At 39.1% G+C, this 21,410-nt stretch overlaps 1 protein-coding gene across 1 annotated transcript in view; it reads left to right on the forward strand.

Moving 5' to 3' along the window:
- Positions 1 to 21,410, forward strand: part of IL1RAPL1 (interleukin 1 receptor accessory protein like 1) — a 753,247-nt gene that overhangs the window by 709,180 nt on the left and 22,657 nt on the right. Inside the window, exons 7-8 of the mRNA XM_054188558.1 lie at positions 16,040 to 16,172; positions 17,504 to 17,649. Coding sequence (XP_054044533.1) covers positions 16,040 to 16,172; positions 17,504 to 17,649 — 279 coding nt within the window. The remainder of the gene's footprint in view (positions 1 to 16,039; positions 16,173 to 17,503; positions 17,650 to 21,410) is intronic.

Consider the following 21,410-nt stretch of genomic DNA (forward strand, 5'->3'; position numbering starts at 1 on the left):
GGGATGTTAGATATTGCAAAGATATTCCCACTAGAAGCAGGAAGATTTCTAGAAAAGGAATGAAGTTTTAGGTGTGTGATGAGCATGAGAGAAATTATTCTCTTCCCCCATGAAGCTTATGATCCAACGCCCCCAGCCTATAAACAGTTATGTAAATGCTTAATTTGAAGCATATGAGTCATCTCCTAGCATACAGAGTGTTAAGCAGTTTCCTCAGTGCAGAAGTGTAGCCTAGACCACAGTGATAACAAGGGTGCTTTTTGGTAAGGTTTCACTAGCAATTTGTTTAGAGCTCTTTCCAGTGCCTAGCCATTCAAGCTTTATTTCTTCTTTTCCTAATAAATTGCAAGTAATATTGCCCTGCAGATTATACTGAATTAAACTTGACACACTGTATATAAATGCATTAATAAGTCTTCCCCTTTCTTCACACTTCTTTACATAGCCTGCCAAAACAAGTAACCTCTTTGAGGAACAGATGAAGAAATAGTGGATGAGGAAATGAACAATCACAGATGTAACTAGCCATACTTGTTATCACAGTGACATTTACTGACCTCCGCCAGAAGGAGGACCCATTGCCATTTTAATCTGGTTCCTACAGAATAAAGAGTAATGATAGATCCACAGTATAGAATCACAGAATCATAGAATCATTTATGTTGGAAAAGATCTTTAAGATCATCAAGTCCAACCGTTAACTGCCAAGTCCACCACTAAACCATGTCCCTCAGCACCACATCTACACGGCTTTTAAAAACCTGCAGGGATGGTGACTCCACCACTTTCCTGGGCAGCCTGTTTCAATGCTTGATAACCCTTTCAGGGAAGAAATTTTTCCTAATATCCAATCTAAACCTCCCCTGATGCAACTTGAGGGTGTTTTCTCTTGTCCTATCACCTGTTACTTGGGAGAAGAGACCGACCTTCACCTCGCTACACCCTCCTGTCAGGTAGTTGTAGACAGCGATAAGGTCTGCCCTCAGCCTCCTTTTCTCCATGCCAAACATCCCCAATATGCAATGCATCCTACAGTTATAACACTGATGTGGTTTGGAATGAGTGATATCTGGTACAGAAGCAGTATGGATGATCTAATACAGCTTTTTACAGCTATATTTCTTTCAGGACTTCAGCTGTTATATCTGCATATTGTTTCACTATGTAATTTAACGAGGCCTACTCATTCATTCAGCTGATGCTGGGGAGTCTCGATTGTGGAATCTCATTGACTTGCTGCCCTTGCAGTTTAATTAAACAAAAAACAAAAGAGAGGATGGGAGGACAAATTTCTATGAGCCCTGGTGGCAGGTAAATTAGAATAGAAAGTGTCAGTAACTATCCCAAAGTCATACAGAACACATGTAGCAGCACTGGAATTGCATCTAAATGTCAAGGTGAGAAATTTTTTGGTAAAAAATAGTCTTATCAAGAACAAATGGGCTTCACAGCATTTTGGCAAATCAAACATCTTAGATTTATGTCAAGTCAGTGGAGATCCCCAAGCTTACAATGCCCCAGTCTTTAATATCGACAGTCACGTGGGACCTTTCACACCAGATCAGTAAGGCTGGAAGTCTGAATTTCCTGTGGGCTATGACCATCATCTCAGAAGCAGACTTACTGTGCAACATGACTGGTATGCCACTGATCTTGCTGCATCCCTGGTCTTGAGATGATCAACAAGGAGGCAGCCTAGAAGCTACAGCTTCAAGAAGCTCGAGCTGGACTTCCAAGGTCCATGTTCCCAGGCAGAAAGACATAGAATTTTCAAGAACATTGAAGTGAACCATGATAACAGTAAAGCCTTTGGATCCCCAGCCCCAACTAAGTTACTCTCCTTAACAGAGAGTTTAAAAATTTTTGGAACATAGATGAGCCAAGGTCCAACAGGGTTTCCCGGTCTCCTCCTGCAGCATTTGAATTCAGAACCTTCAAGTCCTGGGAGAGATCCCAGCATCTTGGCTTAAGAGGCCAGCCTTGCTCTTGGGACTATCCTGGGCTAGCAGTTCTGAAGTGCTAGTCTATTCAAATTAAATAAACAGACAGAAGAAAAATCCAAGAAAACAGAATGGCAAGTGTTTTTTATGAGAAATCCTGTCTCCTGGAAACCTCTGCTTTTCCATCCCACTGTCTAAACTACAGAAACTTAATCCTATTTAACCCAGTGTGTCCAGTATGTGAATCATTCATTCATTTATGGTCATTTCATAAATAAAACTGTAAAAATTACATGGGACATATGGTTTTGTTCCTGTCTAACCAGTCTAACAATTTGCCTTGGTAATTTTAAATCATCTATCGTAGCTTTTTATGTTCCCACTTAGTGAAAGAGTGAGCTAATAGCTCTGCATTTTTTTTCTTAGTGAAAACCTGGGGGTTTGCAGCTCTTTACACAAACAACAGCTCATCTGCAATATCTCCCATGTCACCAAGATAAGTTTTTATTCATAAAAGTGACATTTGAGTAACTAATAGCTTTTTAATAGAAATATCTCTAAAATGAACATAAAAAGTAGATTTTATTTTCCTTCAAAGTCTTCATTTATGATGAAGAAAATGTCATGTCAACCTTTTTCTTCTACCTTTTCAACAAATGCTCTTTTCAAGCTTACATTTCAGTTTCTTTCTAATATGTAACATGTGCTAATCATATTAGGAATGATTCATTTTGTTCAGGATGGCAAACTGCTTCTCTTAGCTAGTTCTTGTTCGTAATGCCACTCTTAAACCTACAGCAGAAGAATCTTTCTCATGGATGAAGGAAAGTAGCTGCCGTCAGCCAGTTCTCCCACATCTCTTTTGCAATGTTCTGCTTTATTTTGTTGGGTGTTTTTTTTTCCTTCCTGATCAATCCTCAGACAAAATAATTTTGTAATATTTGATGATCTTTTATGTTAGGGGCCTAGCAGATTCCAGCCGTCATAACTTTATGTGTGAAGACAGAGGTGTAAGATGTATCTCGATGTTAACAGTGTTCAGGCTGCCTCTCGCCTGATCTAGGTCTTGGAGTTGTCTCCAGGCAGGAAGGTGCTGGCGATTGCAGGGGATGTCTTAGGATGAGGAGGAGGAGATGGAATGAGAAAGGGTGACTGTGTAAACACAGGGCAACAGGAGTGTTGTGGGCTTTTGTTTTGAGGAGGAAAAACTATATCCACCTGTTTCATCTCAGCCTTTTACTGCAGCCTGCTTTTCGGCTATGGCAGTGTCACTGGATAGGTGCCAGCCACCCATTTCTAAGAGGATATCTTCTCATTACCATATTCTGGCTTCCCATATACACACCCTCAAAGAGGTCATGGCCTAGTCTCAACAGCAACAGTTTTTTTCTGCTTCCCAGCTACTCCTTTCACACAATACTGACTTAAACATTAAAGATGGAAATAGATTTTACAAGAATCCCTTATTGTAGTATAAGGGGATACAACTCATGAGGACATTTAAAAGTTACGAGGGTTCCCATTGAGTTAGCTTTTCTCTCACACTCATCAGGACAGGTATTTATTTTGGACACTGACTCAGAGAAAATAGAAAAGTTACAGGACCAGCCACTCCATGTCATCCCATTACCTGCTTTGGACACCAAGGAAACACTACCTGCCGTCAAAGTCCTGAAAAAAATCCTCACTTCATCTTCAAATGACCACCTAGAGTAGAAACAACTTTGCTTTTTTCCCTTTGCCTTTTATTATTTTCTCCTGTTTTTTCACACCTCTTGAATTCTCTCTTATTTAACACCTGAACTTTATCATCTCACACTACAAAGTGGTTTAGGAGAATAATTTATGTAAAATAAAGTTTAATATACTTGTTAGCCAAAATCTAATGAAATAAAAACCAAACCAAACCAAAACAAAACAAAACAAGACAAACAAGCTTTAGTCATAACTATCTCTGATTATCCTGAAACCTGGAGAAAATAAAAGATAGCAAGTTGGGGGCAAAGCATTCAACTGGATAAGTTCACCTAGCTGCTTTTTATCATACCAATACATTTCCATCTTTTAACTTGTCACATAAATGCACATGCTTTTGTTGGAAAACACATTGTTGAACTTCTATCAGTTCTTGTCTCCTAATGAAGCTGATTACTAGTCCTGTTTTATATGTGCATCCTGTTAGAACAGATTAATTGCCTACAGAAGACAGCCATATGATTTTGCTTTTTATTATTGGCATTGCTGTAGCTTAAAGTCTGACAACGTTTTCATCATAAAAATTAAGGCTACTTTCAGGGACTATGATTCTTGTATCTAGACATTTGCCCTCCTGCTATTGAATACTATCAGGTAAAGGATGCTGGGAGAGTGGATCTTTCTCTGATTCAGTATGGATGGCTGTTTTACTCTTTCCCACTTTTTGTGTTTGAATATTAATGATCCCCAATTAACATTTAAAAATAATTTTTGTAATGGAGGATTTTAAAGTGGTTTTCCCCCCCCCACTGTTCTCACTTTAGATAATCCATATGACTTCATTTAAAATAAGTATGGATTTAAACTCTATTGTGAGTGTACACTATACATTTAGGAAACTGGCTGGATATGTAATCATGCAATAATTAATGCCTAAGGGCATTCATTTTGTACTGTTTTATAAACAATATTCATTTTCATATGTCTGCAATTATAACACATTTTTAAAGAGATGCCATTTAGATGCCAAAGGACTGAAAGTAAACACTGTGCTAAGCACTTTCTGAAAATCCATCATTGTTTTATTACACAGTAATTTTTAACAGCATTTACAAATTATTGCATCAATAAAAATCAAAGCCTGTAGCTGCAATGGTATTCTTTAGATCTGATGATGATGGGCTACGTAGTGTAAGGGTTAACACACCCTCCTCATCTTCCCCAGACCTGGATTAAAAATTCTAGCTCCAAGACATAAGGGAAAAGGGGTCCACATTAAAAAGCCATTGTGCACCTTGGAGTGACTGGCAGCCTCAACTGTGGAGAGGCAGAGGACTGTGTGAGCAGTGGGGCTGCTGCTGGGGGTGGCACCCCACACCTCTGCAGAGAGCTGGGCTGTCAGAAACATCAGCCTGTCACCTCTCTCCTTGCACAGTTTGTATCATAAATATTGCATAACGAATATTTGTCTCTGTTCCCATAACCAGCAGCTGTCGTACCTTGTATTTCTGTTGTCACTCAAACTCTGCTTTTAGTCCTTGCTTTGAGACCTGCAAAAACTGTTAAAAAACACAAACAACATTGTAGACAACGTTCTGCATTGCTGGGGCTTGAATGAAGAAAGGTGAAATTTCCCTTCACTTTCTTAACGCTTTTAAGAAATGTCACAACTCCCGTGCCTCTCAGAACACTTAGAAAATTAAAACAAAGATTACAGTATTGGTGGGCGTGCAGTAGGGGGAGGGTAGGTCATGTAAATTGATCGGGAAATTCACGATTATGCTAGTAATGAGGGTTGATATTCTCCTTGCTGACCTCAGGTATTTGGCTTCAGATACAGGAGCCCTAAATCTCTCAGGAGTTTTGCTGGTAGGAACCTGTACAGTGCAACTATGGAAATTACAACTAGAGGAGGATGAAGGTGGACCACAGAAATGAGGCCCACATGGCTGCTGCAAGATGATAAATCATTTAAGCCTTGCTGTAGTCCAGACTCCTGAGTACTCAAGAACATCTCCTTTTGACAAATATGTGCAAGAAACCAAAGAACCAAGAAACCAAAGCAATTTGATGATTAATTCCTACGAGGACAAGGACTGCAAGAACAACGCTCCCACTCTTAGCCATGTGGTGCAAGAACAGCTATTATATGTAGAGGGTGATGGGGATCACAGGTCTTCACCCACCCCAAAATCAGAGCGAGAGATGGCAGGATTCTGGGGCTGGGAGCAGCGGGCAGGCCCTGCCATGGAGCAGAAGCTCATGCAGAGCAAGGACCTGGAGGGAGAAGGTGCTATGTGGCCAGGAAAGCATGGCAGTAATCTTGCTTTTGGACAGATCCATCTCTTTTCCTGTGGGAATTCTGGCTATAACACAGGTCCTCGACTCCACTTGTGAGCCTGAAGGTCAGAAAGCAGGGTCCAACATCAAGAAATCAAGCTTGCTGCCATTTCTATACTTTTTCACTTTAAAGTCAAGTAGCCCATGTGCAGTGCTAGCTGGATTCTATTTATTCCATTGGTGGCATTTTTGTAGCTGCTCTCAGTAAGTGTTATCTATGAATATGCAATTACATAGAGGTATATACTGAAAAAGGCTGTCGGCTTTCATGTGGAAAGGAAGCTGATCAATAGCAGTAGATTCCAGCACGTGTGTAGTCCAAGAGTATAGCGTATTTGTCACAGACAAGCAATTGAATTTCTCCATTTGCATCTTTGTGAATGAGAGGGTTTTGTTTTCAGGGATTTTGTTTCAAGGGTTCTCTGGAAAACAGCGGACTAACTCACACATGCAAGAGAAATAGCAAGACTACATGGTGTAATGACTGCGATATAAAAATGGAAAACCTAGTGCTGTTCGAAACCGCATGCATTCGCGTGTTTATGCAATAGAAATATTTGATGTGTTAGGACTTTTACATTATATAAGCAGATATTAGTTCATGTGATACTTAATTAAATAGCAAGCACAAGCTATTTCTGAGGATATGCTAAGAGCATTTTCTCTGTCCTTTGCCATATCTTCCTGACATAAGGTGGGAACACCACGATTTAAAGCAGAAGCACATCTAAACTACACTTACATCATTCTTTTGTTTACATAGAAAAACCCAGTATGAATAAGCATGAACTGCCTTCCTACCCTCAGAGGCTTTCTTGCAGTAAAAGGGAAAGTTGGCCTTGATTTTATTCATCTGTTTTATCAATAATCAACAGGTTCAGTTCATCAGGGCTCCAATTTTCAGTGGTGCTTAATGGCTTTCCTAGTGAAAATATAAACAGAAAAGTGGTTTCACATAATTTTGAACCAAATTGAAATATTTTGATTCATGTAAAAGATGCATTTTATTTCAATTGTGTTTATACTATTGTGTCATATTGCTTCATGAGAGTGGCAGTTTTCCCATCCATGTGCTTGACAAACTAGTCTGGGTCCTTTCCAAATGACATTTTCCATCATACGGTAGGAGCTGATAAAACTGGTTAGTTCATGAAAATCATGAAACTGATAATGTTTCCAGTGTGTGATCAAGAGTAAAGATCACCAGAGGAAGATATAGTGTTTAACTATTTGTTGTTCGTTATTTGGAGTCTCAATTTCCTTAACACCTACCTAGCAGGTGTAGGTGACATTGTGTGTGCTACTTTCCAAAAGCTCTACTTTAATAAAAACTCTTCCATATGCATCCCATCTCTACAGTATTTTTCAGAATACTTCCTTGCCTGAATAATTCCCAGCAACCTAGTCAATCCATGGTAGGCTTGTTTATGAAGAAAGAGAAAAAGGGGGAAAGGATTAGTCAGGCTGGCCAATGGAAAATAAAACCAGAACTTATTATTTAATATATATGCGTGACTCCAAAGCTGAGAATTTGCTATATGTACTCGAATTATCTAATGATTGCACAAACACTACAATCCCTCTTCCCAAAGCAGTTAAAGAGCAGGTATTACGAGACATTCTTGTAAAACACAGTTTCTAACACTGCTTATTAAGTGCTATGTCTGAAGAAATAAACTGGCTGAACAGTTAGGGGCTGCAATAACCACAAGAGGTTGAATAGCCGTTAATTTGTGTGTAAACTGAATTGCCGAATCTGTTCTTTATGATTATTGAATTTTTCGTTTAAATGTGATCTGACACAGTAAGTTGTTTGCTAAAGCTCCCCAGAGTTAACCTCTTTGGGAAAAAAAAAAAGTGTGTTATTTGTCATTATCTGGAATCGAGGACATAGTCTGCATTTCCCTTGTACAGAAAGTGTTGTGTGGTGCACCTGAGGGGGAGGCTGGGAAAAGGTACTGGGACTCCAGCTGGTTGCCATGATTTGTGTGCAGGGTTTTTTGACGCGCACTAGCACCCACAAGAGACCCACTTGTAAACCCACTATATTCTGTTCAGAAAGAACGGGAAAACAGGATTTATAACAAAACCTCTGTGGCAAGAGATTTGAATGTTTTCATCCGTTGGGCCAACACTCTTCAGGTTAAAAAAATAAAATAAAAGGCCAGTTATTTCTATAGCTTGCACAGGTAAAAGACAGCAAAATGAAAAGGGAGCTGTGCTATTGCAAGTATACTGTATTAGAAAATTATTGTCATTGTAGGCATGGGTGGACTGGATTTATCATTACATTTAGCAAAACAAGTTTAGCAACAGCTGCGTTATAACTCAGAGGGGATGCCTAAATCCCACTTTCAGTCTGCTGCTGCTTTGCCTCTGGATTTTGTATGGGAAGGAGGAAAATGTTGAGAGCTGCAATGGCTTGAAACTGTCTTCCTTAACTAATAAAGATATTATTCCAGCTTTGCTTGGGGCCCAGGGTCATCTGCAGAACTTCAGGAGTTTACTGTTCTTAATATATTTATTATTAACAAATATTCTTTACCACAGACACACACATTGAATTAGTTTAATTTTTTTCCTAATCTAACCTTCCTGAAGTGTAAAAAGATAAACAGGAAACCCCCTCCTGCTTTTCTAGGAGTTTCCCAAAACGTGACCCAGAGCAGAACTTCACAAAGCTAAAGCCACGAGAGGCAGTTCTGGGGCTCAGAGTCTGCTGAGGGGCAGTGGCATCCCTGGGTGCGTGACCTACCTGCCTCGCTTTTGAGGCATAGAGAGAGACCATAAGGAGCATGGTCTCCCATATGGGACTCCTTACTGGACTCCTTTTGGCAAAGGGAACTTCAGGCTGCTAGCTAAGCTTGTTTTTTTACCATGTAGCATCATTAAAATGCAAAAGCCACAGCACCATAGTCAAAGGCAGTGTGGTTGAAAAAAGAATCCCGAAACAAAACACTGAACATTATTAAGCTAGGCACTGTGTGGACAAATTTAAAGCTCCCAAGTCATAAGTCTAAAAGAGCCAAAAACCATGTGAAGTTTGACATTTAGATCCACCTCTTTTTTTTTTTTCTTTTTTTTTTTTTTTCCATTGGAGTTATTTTGTTACCTAGGATATTTTCTTGTGACTTATATCTAAAAGCAGCTAGACTTTTAAAACAGATATTAGGTTTTGATCTGACAGAGAGGGCACAGGAAAAAAGTGTTTGAGAAATGCATTTGTCTAAGAAAACCCATGAGAAAATATGAGCTTCTAGAGTAAAAGTTAAGTCAAGCTTGTAAAACAATTGCAGTGACTTTCCTTTCTTTAGCAACTCTTGCTTTATGCTTTGTGCTAGTTGTCGTCTCCCACTCCAGCCTCTACTTCTGAAGAGGAAAGAATGAAAAATACTTGCTGAACAACTAATTTATCAGCCTGACATTACCATCTATCAAGAAGAGAGGCCCGCTGTTAGGAAAATCAAGATTATTGGTTCAGGGGTTTTGTTACCTCTTGTGAAATGAAGGTTAGTTTAACAATATCCATACCTGAGAGATGTCCTGGGCATTTTGAGCCCAAAGTCCCATACATCACTTCTTTTTCTGCAGTCTGCTGTAGTGGTTGCTGTCTTCATTGACTCTCTCCGACAGCCCTGCTGCTAAAGAGCCCATTCAAAGCAGAAAGGATTTGGGTTTCTTTTCCTTCACAAGCTATGAAGCAGTCTACCAAAAAATTTTAATATTCTTGGGTTAATCTTAGATCTTATGATGTATGTTTCAGCATAGCACCTTAGTAAGCGTTGCAGACTCAAATATCTCAGGGCTGATAGCAGGGAACATGTAAGCAGCAACATACAGACACCTCCATTAAGTGTCCCGCTGTTGAACTGCAATTCAGCAGCTGGAAGCCTTGCAGGATAAAGGGCTCTTCATATGCCATACGGCAGTGAATGGCTATGAGTGGGCAAGGGAGTTTAGCCCTGTGGTGAAGGAGGGTTATTTTCTAAGTAAAAATACAACAAAAAAAAACCTAACAAAGCAGAATTAGGCTTTTTTTCCCAACTAAAAATATAAATCAGAAATTCAAGAAAGTAATTTTTTAACCTCTCCAATAAATAGAGATATTTACAAACTCAGTGAAAGTTCAAAAGCTACAATATCTCCTTGATCTTGTTACAAACCTTCTGCTGATGTCTGGTTTTCTTTTTTTTTTTTTTTTTGGTGGAGGAATGGTTGTGTATACTCTAAATTTACACGTTTATGGCCTGAAGAACTGATTCGATATGTGATTCAGAGTCCTGTGCAATCAACATTCAGCTCTGCAGCACAGCAAAATATGGACAGGTCTATTAATGAAGAAATATAGCTGTGTAATCACATTGAACCACTTTGTATGATGCTTGCATGATAATATTTAGCGGAATGATAATACCCAGCCCTTTCAAACCTACACCCACTGAATTCAAAGTAGAGGGAATTTCCACATTGTGTCTTCACAATAGTATGGATGCAAGACCTGATGCCTCGCCAAAGACTTCACAACTTGCTGCTCAGTAATGAGACTAGAATTTAGCCTTTCCCAGCTTGCAGTTATATTTCTGAAAACAGCATTTATTTATTGTAATTTGGCCTTACCTGCTATATGAAACATGCAGCAAGACAGTTGCAATCTGGTAAGAGCGTACAAGATATCAAGATGTGAAAATATGTATGTAAACTGGAAGGTAGCACAGCAGTAGGTTATGCTTTGCGTAGGCAAGGAAGGAATCAAGAGGAATCTCTGTGGTTCATCCTTCTCTAAGGGAAGATTTACAGATTCCGAGATATGATCATATGACCAAGAGTCATGGCTAAAACTACATGGTACCTTATTTTCCTTTTTTTTTTTTTTTTCTTAATCATGTTTACAAGAAGGTTTTCAAGAACTGTTAAAACTGTTTTAGGAAAACATGAGCAGCATCTACCTATCTGCCCACTGGACTCGGCAGATGACATTGGCAAAGCAAGTGGGTCATTGACTTTATGAGGAATTACGACCTATCCGTCACATCTAGGAAGCTAACAGCTTTTACACCCCTCCACTTGGAAGACTGACATTTTTTCAGTGCTTTTTCTCTAATGTGAATGGAAAAAATGGTATTTAATTTGTGTGTGAGACGTTTTGACTGTGTTTGCCTCAGCCTTTTATAATTTCATTTTGAGGTGTTGACATTACAAATAAATGGCATACTCATAAGTGTGTAGGTATTGTCTGTGCATAATATGGTTTACACTGTGCAGTAAAAGAAAGTCCCATATTTCAGTACGCAGCCTTTCCCCTCTCTTGGCCCTCAATATTACCGGATGCTGAGCGTGGGTCTCAAGCGCTTCACTTCCATAATATGTCTTTGAGGATTCTTCTAAAAAGCAGTTGCAGAAGACGTCTGATACTTATCATTGCTTCCAACAAAAATGGTTGTCCTTCACTGAAGCATCTGTCAAACCAAAGGCTAGAACAGGTGCCATCATGGTGTGTGCTAACTTGTATGACTAACGGTGCAAGTGTAATTTAGACTGCCCGTACAAGATGACATTTCACTAACCACAAAACATTCACTATTTCCTAATTACAACTAGCAGGTTCTTAGCAGGCTGATGTTTTTAATTAGAGCTTATGCACTAGGAGTTTACTTGAGGTGTTTGTTTGGTTTTTGTTTTGTCTTTTTTTTAAAAATGTTTAGAAGTTAGACAGTGCCCTCTCCTGGACGTAGGCTCCCATAGCAGTAGTTTGCAAAGTGCCCCAAATGTGGCCAATCAGAGAAAATGGACACAGAAACGCTGTGTTGCTCTGCTGAAGGGATTTGCTGATTTCGAGGAAGTACACTTTGTTGTGGTCCCTCCTTGCATTCTGCTCTACTTGAAAGCGCACTGTGTAACAAAAATTGTTGTCAGTTTAGATGGCAAAGAGCTTTTTATTAATTTAACTTGAACCCAGTTGGGAAGAGTTGGCAGTGCGACTTTATCACAGCGAGCAGCAGGAATATGTATATTCCAATTTTTACAAAAATCAGCTCAATGCAATGATAGCATATTCAACTTCAGAAATGAGGGTGATGGAGAAATATGCATTTCAGTGTTCTTCTACGTGTCTATTGCATTATTTCACAGTAAAATATGATAATTATTAAGAAAAGTCAAAAGCGTCATTTTTATTTTTATCCTTTCTTGAGTGTGTTTTGGGGTGGGGTTTTTTTCTGGGGGTAGGTGTTAATAAAAACACCAACACTATGAGTTTCACTTAATTAGATTAGAATTATCTCGTGCCTTTGGACTTTTCCAGGGTCCATAAAAAATCAGTTTACCCAGGACATAACTTGAGATAGAACATTCTCAAGAATTTACGACACCTCACAGCAAAGGGGACAGAGAGAGAGAGATGTATTTCGCTAGTAATTTAATTTAAAACATGTAGTTAATCTAAAATGTGTATTTAAAGTCCTTCAAAGACAGACTATAAAACTGTAATAATCCAGCATTTACAGGAAAATTTAAATTAATGGCATAGAAAGCATTACATATCCATTCATCAAACTTTTACAGTTTTCATATCACTTTGGTAGTTTTTCTCAGCACAGAAAACACATGGAGGGATGTAGTTCTGTAGGGTTAATTGTGAGTGATTTCTACTAATTGGCTGACACGTTGTTTTACACATCAGCTTAAACATGAAGCAAAGCAGCTGTTGTATTTATTTACTTAAATTTTGCATGCTTTCTAAAAATCTGCAGACTTCTTAAAAACAGACAGCCCATGCAGAGCAGCCGCTCTGTGCCAAACTGGGCATCCTCTCTGCTCGATTCAAAGGTGCACTTCTAGGGAAAAATACAGCCCACCCTACAGAGTATGCTCACTCATATGAGGGCAGCTCTGGAGCAGAGATCAAGTTGCGCTCCCAAACTACTCTGTCCACTCATAATATTGCCCTTCAGTCAGCCTTTGCCCGTTACTTACATGTGCCTGCAGCTGCGAGCATCTCTCCTTCACCAAAGGAGCTCCGCTGCCCTCCGCAAAGAGCTGTGAGCTCTGGAGTAACAGACCTCCTCATTAATGGTCACAGTTGGTCATTAGCTGGTCACTGAATCTTTCTTGATGACCCGCTAATGAACTTCCCATTGGCTTATTGTGAAGATTGGTCAAGGTAGACACTATAGGTAATTTATAGCTGAACACCCAGCGTGCTAATGGCCTTTGCTCAGCGACCGCAATCGACACAGTACTACTAAGAGGCATTACATCCTTCCTAATTTATTTCTCAGGTGTAAATATTTCATGTTGAATGGAAAATTTGGATTCTGTGTTTAAAAATATGATTACATATTTTATTGAGCGGGAAACTTAAGAATTTAATGAGGAAAAAAACCTTAATCTTACAAACTCTGTTTTTTCTGGCATTTTTTGCCCTTAACAAAAGATGTTTATTTTTAAATAAAAAAACATGTGCACATTAATATTCAGCTGTAAAAGGCTCAGAGGCCTGCACAGTGCAAAAATCAGCTCTCAGTGGATGCCTGTTAGCTGCAGGAGCCGGGAGAGCTTTGATGGTTCAGCACCTGTGGTGCCTAATCTCTGTGATTCTTGGATAAGTTGGCCAGAAGCTACAGTCCCTCTACTTGTGATCTTGCCAGCTCTTAAAAGCTAAAAAGTTTCAACTGGGCCTTGACTTGGTGGGAAAGCTCCAGAAAAAGCCTAAGAAGTGACAGTGATGTATTAGGTAGCACTCTTTTCTCTGAGATTGGTAGATAATGGCATAGGGGTTATCCAATTCTCACAGGAGCCTGCTTTTGCGTTAGATACCTTCTCCTGTTTCAAGAGTGATCAGAGTCCATCAATTCTGCAGTTACTACGCATTTCACAGCCCTGAATACATGCTAGATTGGATGACTGTGGCTGAGATATTCATAATCCTATAACGTTTTGTATTTTCATTTTCACTTGCTCATCTATCATAATTATGATGCAAAACCAAAAAAAAAAAAGAAAAAAAAATTATTTCATTTCTATCTGCTATGCACCCGCTGTCAGAAAATGGGGTTGCATCTGTTAAGATGTCCTGGGCACAACCAGGAAGTTTACCATATTCCATTACAGGTTTTCATGCACTTGACCCACATTAAGCGGTGTCCCAAGGCTCATGTTATTCCTTGCAAATGGCTTCAAGATCGCAAAAATTTTTCTCTCCAGTGCTTCTAAATGGCACTTCTTCAGCTGTGTAGAGCTTGAGGAGGCGGTTTCCAGGGAGGTGTCCTGGCCATTTCTCCCCAGGGTGTGGAAACAGGAGCTGTGCTTGTCTTTAGAAAGAGAGTTTTTGCCCTCTCACTGAGAATTTTCAGCTTCCATTTGGTGACTTTGGCCTAAATGAGATGAGGTTATCAACATGTCTCATTAGTCAGAGATTCAATTTCATACCTTTTAATTACAAATAAGACTGTCCTCTCCATCCTAGTTTCAAATTCTGGGCTACTCCTGTCTCTCTAGCGGGCGCTGCTGGCAGAGTGTGGCACCAACCAAAAGTTCATGAAATGACGAAAAGCAACTCAGTTCCTAAACAGCTTGTGAAAGCAACATAGGTGGTACTTGCCTTGATGTTGCACATTTTGATTACAGAATATTTGGTTCTGCACACTTTATGGCATGGATGTGAGAGTTCAAGCCAGATAGAGGAGTCAGATGCTTTTACAGAAACCCAAAAAGCATTTCAGATAAATAAGACATTTATTTAATAATTCTCATCTTCTTTTTATACAGCATCCTGCATTTATTTCTGTATTAAAAAGTAAATAGAATTTGCAAATATTAATGTCATATGTTTGAGAAGGACCAGGTCCTGACCCAAAGCAGTGTATTTTTGAGGAAATTCATTGAACCCACGTGGACTTGTCATGTCATCTCAGTACAGAATGAAGTAGTGTCACCAACGCTTTTTTTCTGCCTTTTTTTTTTTTTTTCCCCAGGAGCTGTGGTCAGTAAGCTTTAAAATCCTAAGATCAAAAAAATTGAAAGTGTAAATAAAATATGAGTTCGGTCTCAGCAGTAATATAAACTCCATGAAAATACACTCCTCAGGGGGGAAAAAATACACTCCTTAAATCACAACACTTCCTTAAATCACTGCGTAATTATCCACTAAAGAAACACACATAGCAGTGTAGAAGAGTTAGTGCATGTTGAGAAAAACATCTTTACAGCAGTGAGTGGGAGATCTTTAACTATGAGGCTGTCCTCTAGTTAGTTTTATCTGATCTAACCAACACACAAAACATGTGCAAAGTAACGTTTCGATCCCTGTATGTGCTGAAACCCCAAAGCCAAGTGGTACTAACACAATATAAGACTACGCAATGAAAATAAACCAGAGTGAAGGCGTATTGCATTTTTAATTTTCACTATAACAATTAAATAAGTAATGCTGCACATATACAGAATTTCTGCTCCTTGCTGCATGTTCCTAATGGTTATTCCCATTCGCACAGCGAGACACACACATGTCCCACAACGTACAGGATGAGTTTGCGTGTGTTCTTTTTTCAGGTTTCAGTGTTTAATACTTTCCTGCAAAGGTAATGTAGCCATGAGCGCACATCCTTCTACTGGCTGTCCCATGGCAATGTTACCCCACAGGAATCTACCGACCGCTTTGCAGAAACCATTGCGAGGTTGAACTATCACAAATGCGATTGCATGTCTATTTTACCTAACCTTTATCTGTTTTCAGAGAAAACATGGAAATCTTTGGTTAAGTTAGCTTTTTTTTTGAAAAAACAGTGTCTTTAATTTCCTTACCAAGCATAGAAACTTGGTGAAACCATACAAAGTTGAATCCTTATGCAACATTTAATTTCATTTTTATTGTATTTATTTTCAGAAAATATATTTAACACTAGTGGCAAGACAATAGATACTTTTGGATGTTTCCAACAGGAGCTGGAAATTGAGGGTCTCTACAGATATTATTTTTTTTTAAATCAACAAAAGCAACTGATTCAAAACTGAAACTTTTGTTATAAATTTTAATATAACATCTTTTCTTACATTCTTTGTAACAGGCGGTTCTGCTAATCTAACCTGCCGAGCTTTCTTTGGATATAGTGGAGATGTCAGTCCTTTAATCTACTGGATGAAAGGGGAGAAGTTTATTGAAGATTTGGATGACAGTCGAGTCTGGGAAAGTGACATCAGGTAAAAGAAAAAATATTCTGGTTTTTTCAGTCAATATCTTTTTTTCATAGTTAATGTAATACTTGTTGTCACGGACTAACTCAGGAACACTTTGGGTCTGATCCCTGGTTTTGCAAAATACATTATTTACCTTTTCAACTCCACCAGCAGAGAACAGAAAAATGCATGCCTCAGCCACACCTGATGTTAGAGAGCTGCAAAAGCAGAATAGCTGCTCGACAAGTACCATAGTGTAACCGACTGGAATTTGCATAGTGACTTTTTCCAGCTGTGGCAATCTACAATAAGAACCATTAAGACAGCTACTGAGATGAAACAAAGAAAAATAAATACATCAAGGGAAACAGCTCAAAAGAAGTCTTTTAAAACATGGAGCCCTAAATAAACGCTGAAGTCTGGCTTCTTTTTTGAAATGTTTTGATTTCTTTTCTTCAAGGAAAAAACTGAGTTCCCTGGGATGTTATGTGGCCTGTGAGAGCCAAGCATCCTGTTACGTGGGCTGCTTATATCTGCTGAAATTCTTGTTTTGGAGAGGATCTGGCAATTCACATCATGTACTTTTACTGCTCCTGAAAGTGCTGCCTCATTTACAAATTAAGAAAGAAGTGGTTTTGTATTGGGAATTACATGCTTGACATAGTGCACCAACTCCTTTCCAATATGAAGTATCTACTTGGATCTGAAGAGATTCCTTTTTCATTTATAATTCTGCATGTGTGTGTATCACTGTGCCTATATATCATGGATAAACCCAGAAATGAAGGCAAATCTAAGTGTGCATTACAAAGGAAGCTAAATAATCACAGATGTGTTATCTGCAGGGATTCTGCAGTTCTTCCTATGATTTATAATGCACAGTCAAATTTTATAATACATTCAAAATAATTTTTCAGACCCTGGCATGAACACGCTGTTTCTGAGTGACATGTTGAAAAGCCTCAGAAAGTGCACAAATAGTGCACCAAATAGTTTGGCCCAGACGCCTAGTGTCACCCAAAATAACTGTTTGCACTTTTTTCTTTTCTAACATTTCAAGACTTCACACACTACTGATGAAGGTCTCCATCAGAGTGTGCAATAATATATTATCAGTGTGCACATCATCTTGCTTAAAGACAATTAACTGAAGCTCTCATTAACATTTACAAAGCCAAATCTCCTCATTAGAAGTGAGGAAGAAAAGGGCATGATATAATTTAATTAAGATTTCATCAAACCATAGCCAAATTTAAAGACAGAGAGTTGTGAATTGTAAGTAGCATTATTATGTCATGATTATCTAATGCTCTGCTATGATACAAGCAGAATAGCTTTGGTTGCTTTATTCTCAGGGTTCTCAAGGAACATCTTGGGGAACAGGAGGTTTCCATCTCATTGATCCTTGACTCTGTGGAAGAGGCAGACCTGGGGAATTACTCATGCTACGTTGAGAATGGGAATGGACGCCGACATGCCAGTATTCTTCTACATAAAAGGGGTAAATATTCAGCTTTTCTCCATGAAATGGTACATTATAGGGGTGGTCAGTTTGTAGAGCTTCCTTCTGATACAAGCAGGCAATTTGACTTCCTGAGATATTAATATGTAATGATTATTTTCCCCCAAGCATTTGTACAACTTCCAAAATAAAACAGAAAGGTTGTTGTTAACTATGGCTGTCACTGGGAAAAATAGAGTAATACCTTTTAATTATATTTATATAAAAGATGCATTTAATAATTCATGAACTTTAAAGCTCATAAAGGCTCAATAGAGAAAAAAAAATAGGAAGCCACAGGTAATAAAACTGTAAAAATTTTCTGTAAGAAATAAAATCAAATATTAGAAAAACCAACCAAAATGCACTCCTATCAGAAATGCCACCTAAACCCCATGCCAGGGGAGCTCCTGCATAGTCTGACGAGGGGCATTTTCTTTCTAACACATTTGTTTAACACCAACGTTTCTGAAGTGAAGTATCACAACAGAAACTTCTAAGGACCTTCCTGTTTCTACTCACCACTCACATCCTGTGATTCCAGCCTGCCTAACGGCCACAGCCATCTCCCACGGAGATAATTATGGAGAGGTGGAGAATGTCTTGCAAAGCAAGGTTCCCGGATCCACTTTGTTCACTTTACCTCCCAGAGGGTGCTCCACATGCCGCGGCTTGATGCTCCCCACCCTCACGCAGCATCCTGCTGGCTTAAGAGAGCAAAGAATAATCAGGAGTAGGGTCTGTACTTCGCTGTCATTACTGTGCTTTTTTTAGACTGTTTGCAAAGGTGAGCAAACCAGGTCCTTACTGTGGTGCTGAACTACTTGTGGCATATCAATTTACATCAAAGCAGTTATATCTTCCCTAGTTTTAGTCTTGTAGCATGCAAAGCTGGGCTAAGTTTAAAAGGAAGCTGTAAATCAAGGTAGTGTGACTCATTTATTTAAATGTATTTTGTCTACCTCCAATTAATTTAAGAGAACTAATTTTTAGACATTTTTCTGAACTCTTATCATTGCTTCTTAAGACATGCAGATGTAAATAACCAGATGTTCTGCTTAGCCTGGCATTTGCCATATTTTCCAGAATTTACTGAGATGGGAAATTGACTTACTAAGTAATTGAACCTCAACAATTTACCAGCTAGTAGTCATATACTCCTAATTCAGAGATGTTTGAACCCAGAGCTTAAATGCACAAACACTGAAATCTAATGTCTTGTTTTTTAATAATGAAATTAGTGCATGGAACACTGAGAATAAAGATTTTTTTTAAGGCTTAAAATACTTTAAACCCAATACTTAATTAACCGGCATGTACTAAGTCACATGCTGATGATGAGTCCTTATTTTCCCTTCCATAGAAGCAGTAGCTCCAAGACTGCCAGCACGTAAGTCTTTTCTGTTCTGTGACCAACAGCTTTTTAATCTAACAGCGTGCATGCATAAATTTTGCAAGGGTCTACGTTCCTTGCTTCCTTTCTTAGAGAAATCAGTATGTCAAACACACCACAGTATGTGGCCTCATGATGACATGCTTAAGAGGAAGTAATCTCAATATTTAATTGCCCTTACAAATGGTAAAAAGCTAAAAATAGCAAACACCCCACCCCCCCAAATATTTTTTCTTCCTCTTTAAATAAGGCTGAATCTGAAATTGTGATTTGGAAACAAAATCTGTTGTGCCCTCAAAAAACAAAATGTACTTGTTACAGGCCTTCTACATACTTTGCACGTTGACTACTGTTTCAGTGAAATGATAAATTAACCATGACAGAGAAAAATTTGAGCTAGTCTCTCAGGTCTCCTAGGAAGAGGAGCTTTGCACCACTTGCTTAGTCTCCTGTATATCACCATGACAACATTTCATTTTAGGTTTCCTTGTTTAGATCCACATTTAGCCTCTGCTAGGAATGAGCTAGCTGTTTATTAATTTCTGATTATTGGCTCACTTAGAACAATTGGGACCTAACAGTTAGGTAAATTTTCTTCCTGAACACTGAGGCATTTGCAGACGTATTAGTTTTGGCTGGTTTTCTAGGTGGTGATCTTTTTTTCCAGCAGTATAAGCCAACAAAAATGCTGAATCTCAAATGTTCACTGGATACCTGAAAAAGAAATTATAATCCTTCTTAAACTTCACATGTGGTCCGTGATCACCAGGATCTCAGAAGGGACAAGAAAGCAGAAAGCTCTGTTACTGAACAAAGAGCATTCCTGGGAAAAGAGGTATTTGGGGCTAAACGCTGCAGTGGGGATTCAGGTACACAATTTAATCCTTTCAAACACCCTTGCAGTTGCTGCTTCACCAGGGTCAATATGTTCTCTGTAAACTTAAACTTCCAGGGGGAGCTTTTGGATATGCCTGCAGTGACATAGGCCTTGAAAGGGCAAGAAGTTCAGAGTCTAAATCATCAGCAAAAACCTGGATGTGTCTTCCTCACTCTTCCCGCCGGTCAGCCCAACAGGGACACACACTCACCTCACAGAAAACACAAGCAGGGTCCATCCGATGGTTGTCCCCACCACAAACCAGTGCCTGGCGCACTCTGCCAGGGAGAGGGGGCTTCTGCGCCTTCCCTGACATGGCACATGAATGGCAACCCAGAGCCTGCCCTTTCCTGAGAGGAACTTTGGGAGGGGAGCAGAACACTGCTCCCTCAGACTCCAACGCTACTCTTGCACGAATAGTGAACCCAGTTTGGGCATCCAGCACCAGGAGAAAGCTGGAGCCACTGGCACCTCCTTCTAGCCCAGAAGCTAACACTCTGCATCTCGGGAAGCTGAGCCCCCATTTTCTTCTGAGCTTCTTTTACTTTCTGACTGCCAGCGGAGAAAACCTATGATCTATGTTTTTGTGCAGCCAGCGAACCATTTTTAGGCTGCTAACTTTCCTAAGTTGCTGTGCGTAGGGAGCATTTAACTCAGAGCTAAAGGCAGTAGAGCATTTTAAGCATGACAATGCCAATGCTGTTTCCTTTTCTGGTCCATTCCTACAAAATTTATCCATAAATAATCAGAAAAAGAGAGGGATCAGAACCCAGGAGATTTAACTTTCATTCTCTTCTTCCATCTGTTGGCCCAATCTCTTTCTATCACCTTTACAATAATCAAGTTATTTTCTCTTTTGTGTGAGGAAAGAGAAATCTACTTGTTATAATCCAAGGCTGATTTTGTTACTTATTGGTGATAGCTATCATTGATCATCTGTTGCAGTTACAGGTTAATCTCCAGCCAGGTAGAGGCATTTTATAGAAATTAATTTTGAGAGTGGTACTGGCAGCAGCTAAGCACAAATTTATTAACGACAGACCACAAATTGCAGATGATATAAGGGGTGGATCACACACTATAATCCCATTTTTTTCACAGGTTTTTAATGCAAGAAGACAAGCCCATGGTCTATCAATGTAGCAGACAAAAATGTAATGCATAAGGAGAAAGAATGCTCAAATTTTATCTTGGCATTATTTTTTTAATGTTAGTGATATGATTTTAAAAGCTTAATAATATACCTGTATTTTTAATGGGACAGACACCAGAACTAAGTGCAGGTAACATACTTTATGCGTTTTTCAAAGTATCTCCTTCCCTTTCTTCCCATTTTCTCAGTGCTGTCTAATTTCCTGTCCTGGGCCTCTTTTATGTTTGGAGTTTGTTTTCCTCTGTCATAGGTGTTCTTAATGGACGTATATGGGTCTTGTTGACTATAAGCTAATGAGAGATGGTTAAAACAACTTTTTTTTCTGTTGCTACAAAAAA

The sequence above is a fragment of the Rissa tridactyla genome, chromosome 1 (assembly GCF_028500815.1).
Source record: "Rissa tridactyla isolate bRisTri1 chromosome 1, bRisTri1.patW.cur.20221130, whole genome shotgun sequence".
NCBI classification, from domain to species: domain Eukaryota; kingdom Metazoa; phylum Chordata; class Aves; order Charadriiformes; family Laridae; genus Rissa; species Rissa tridactyla.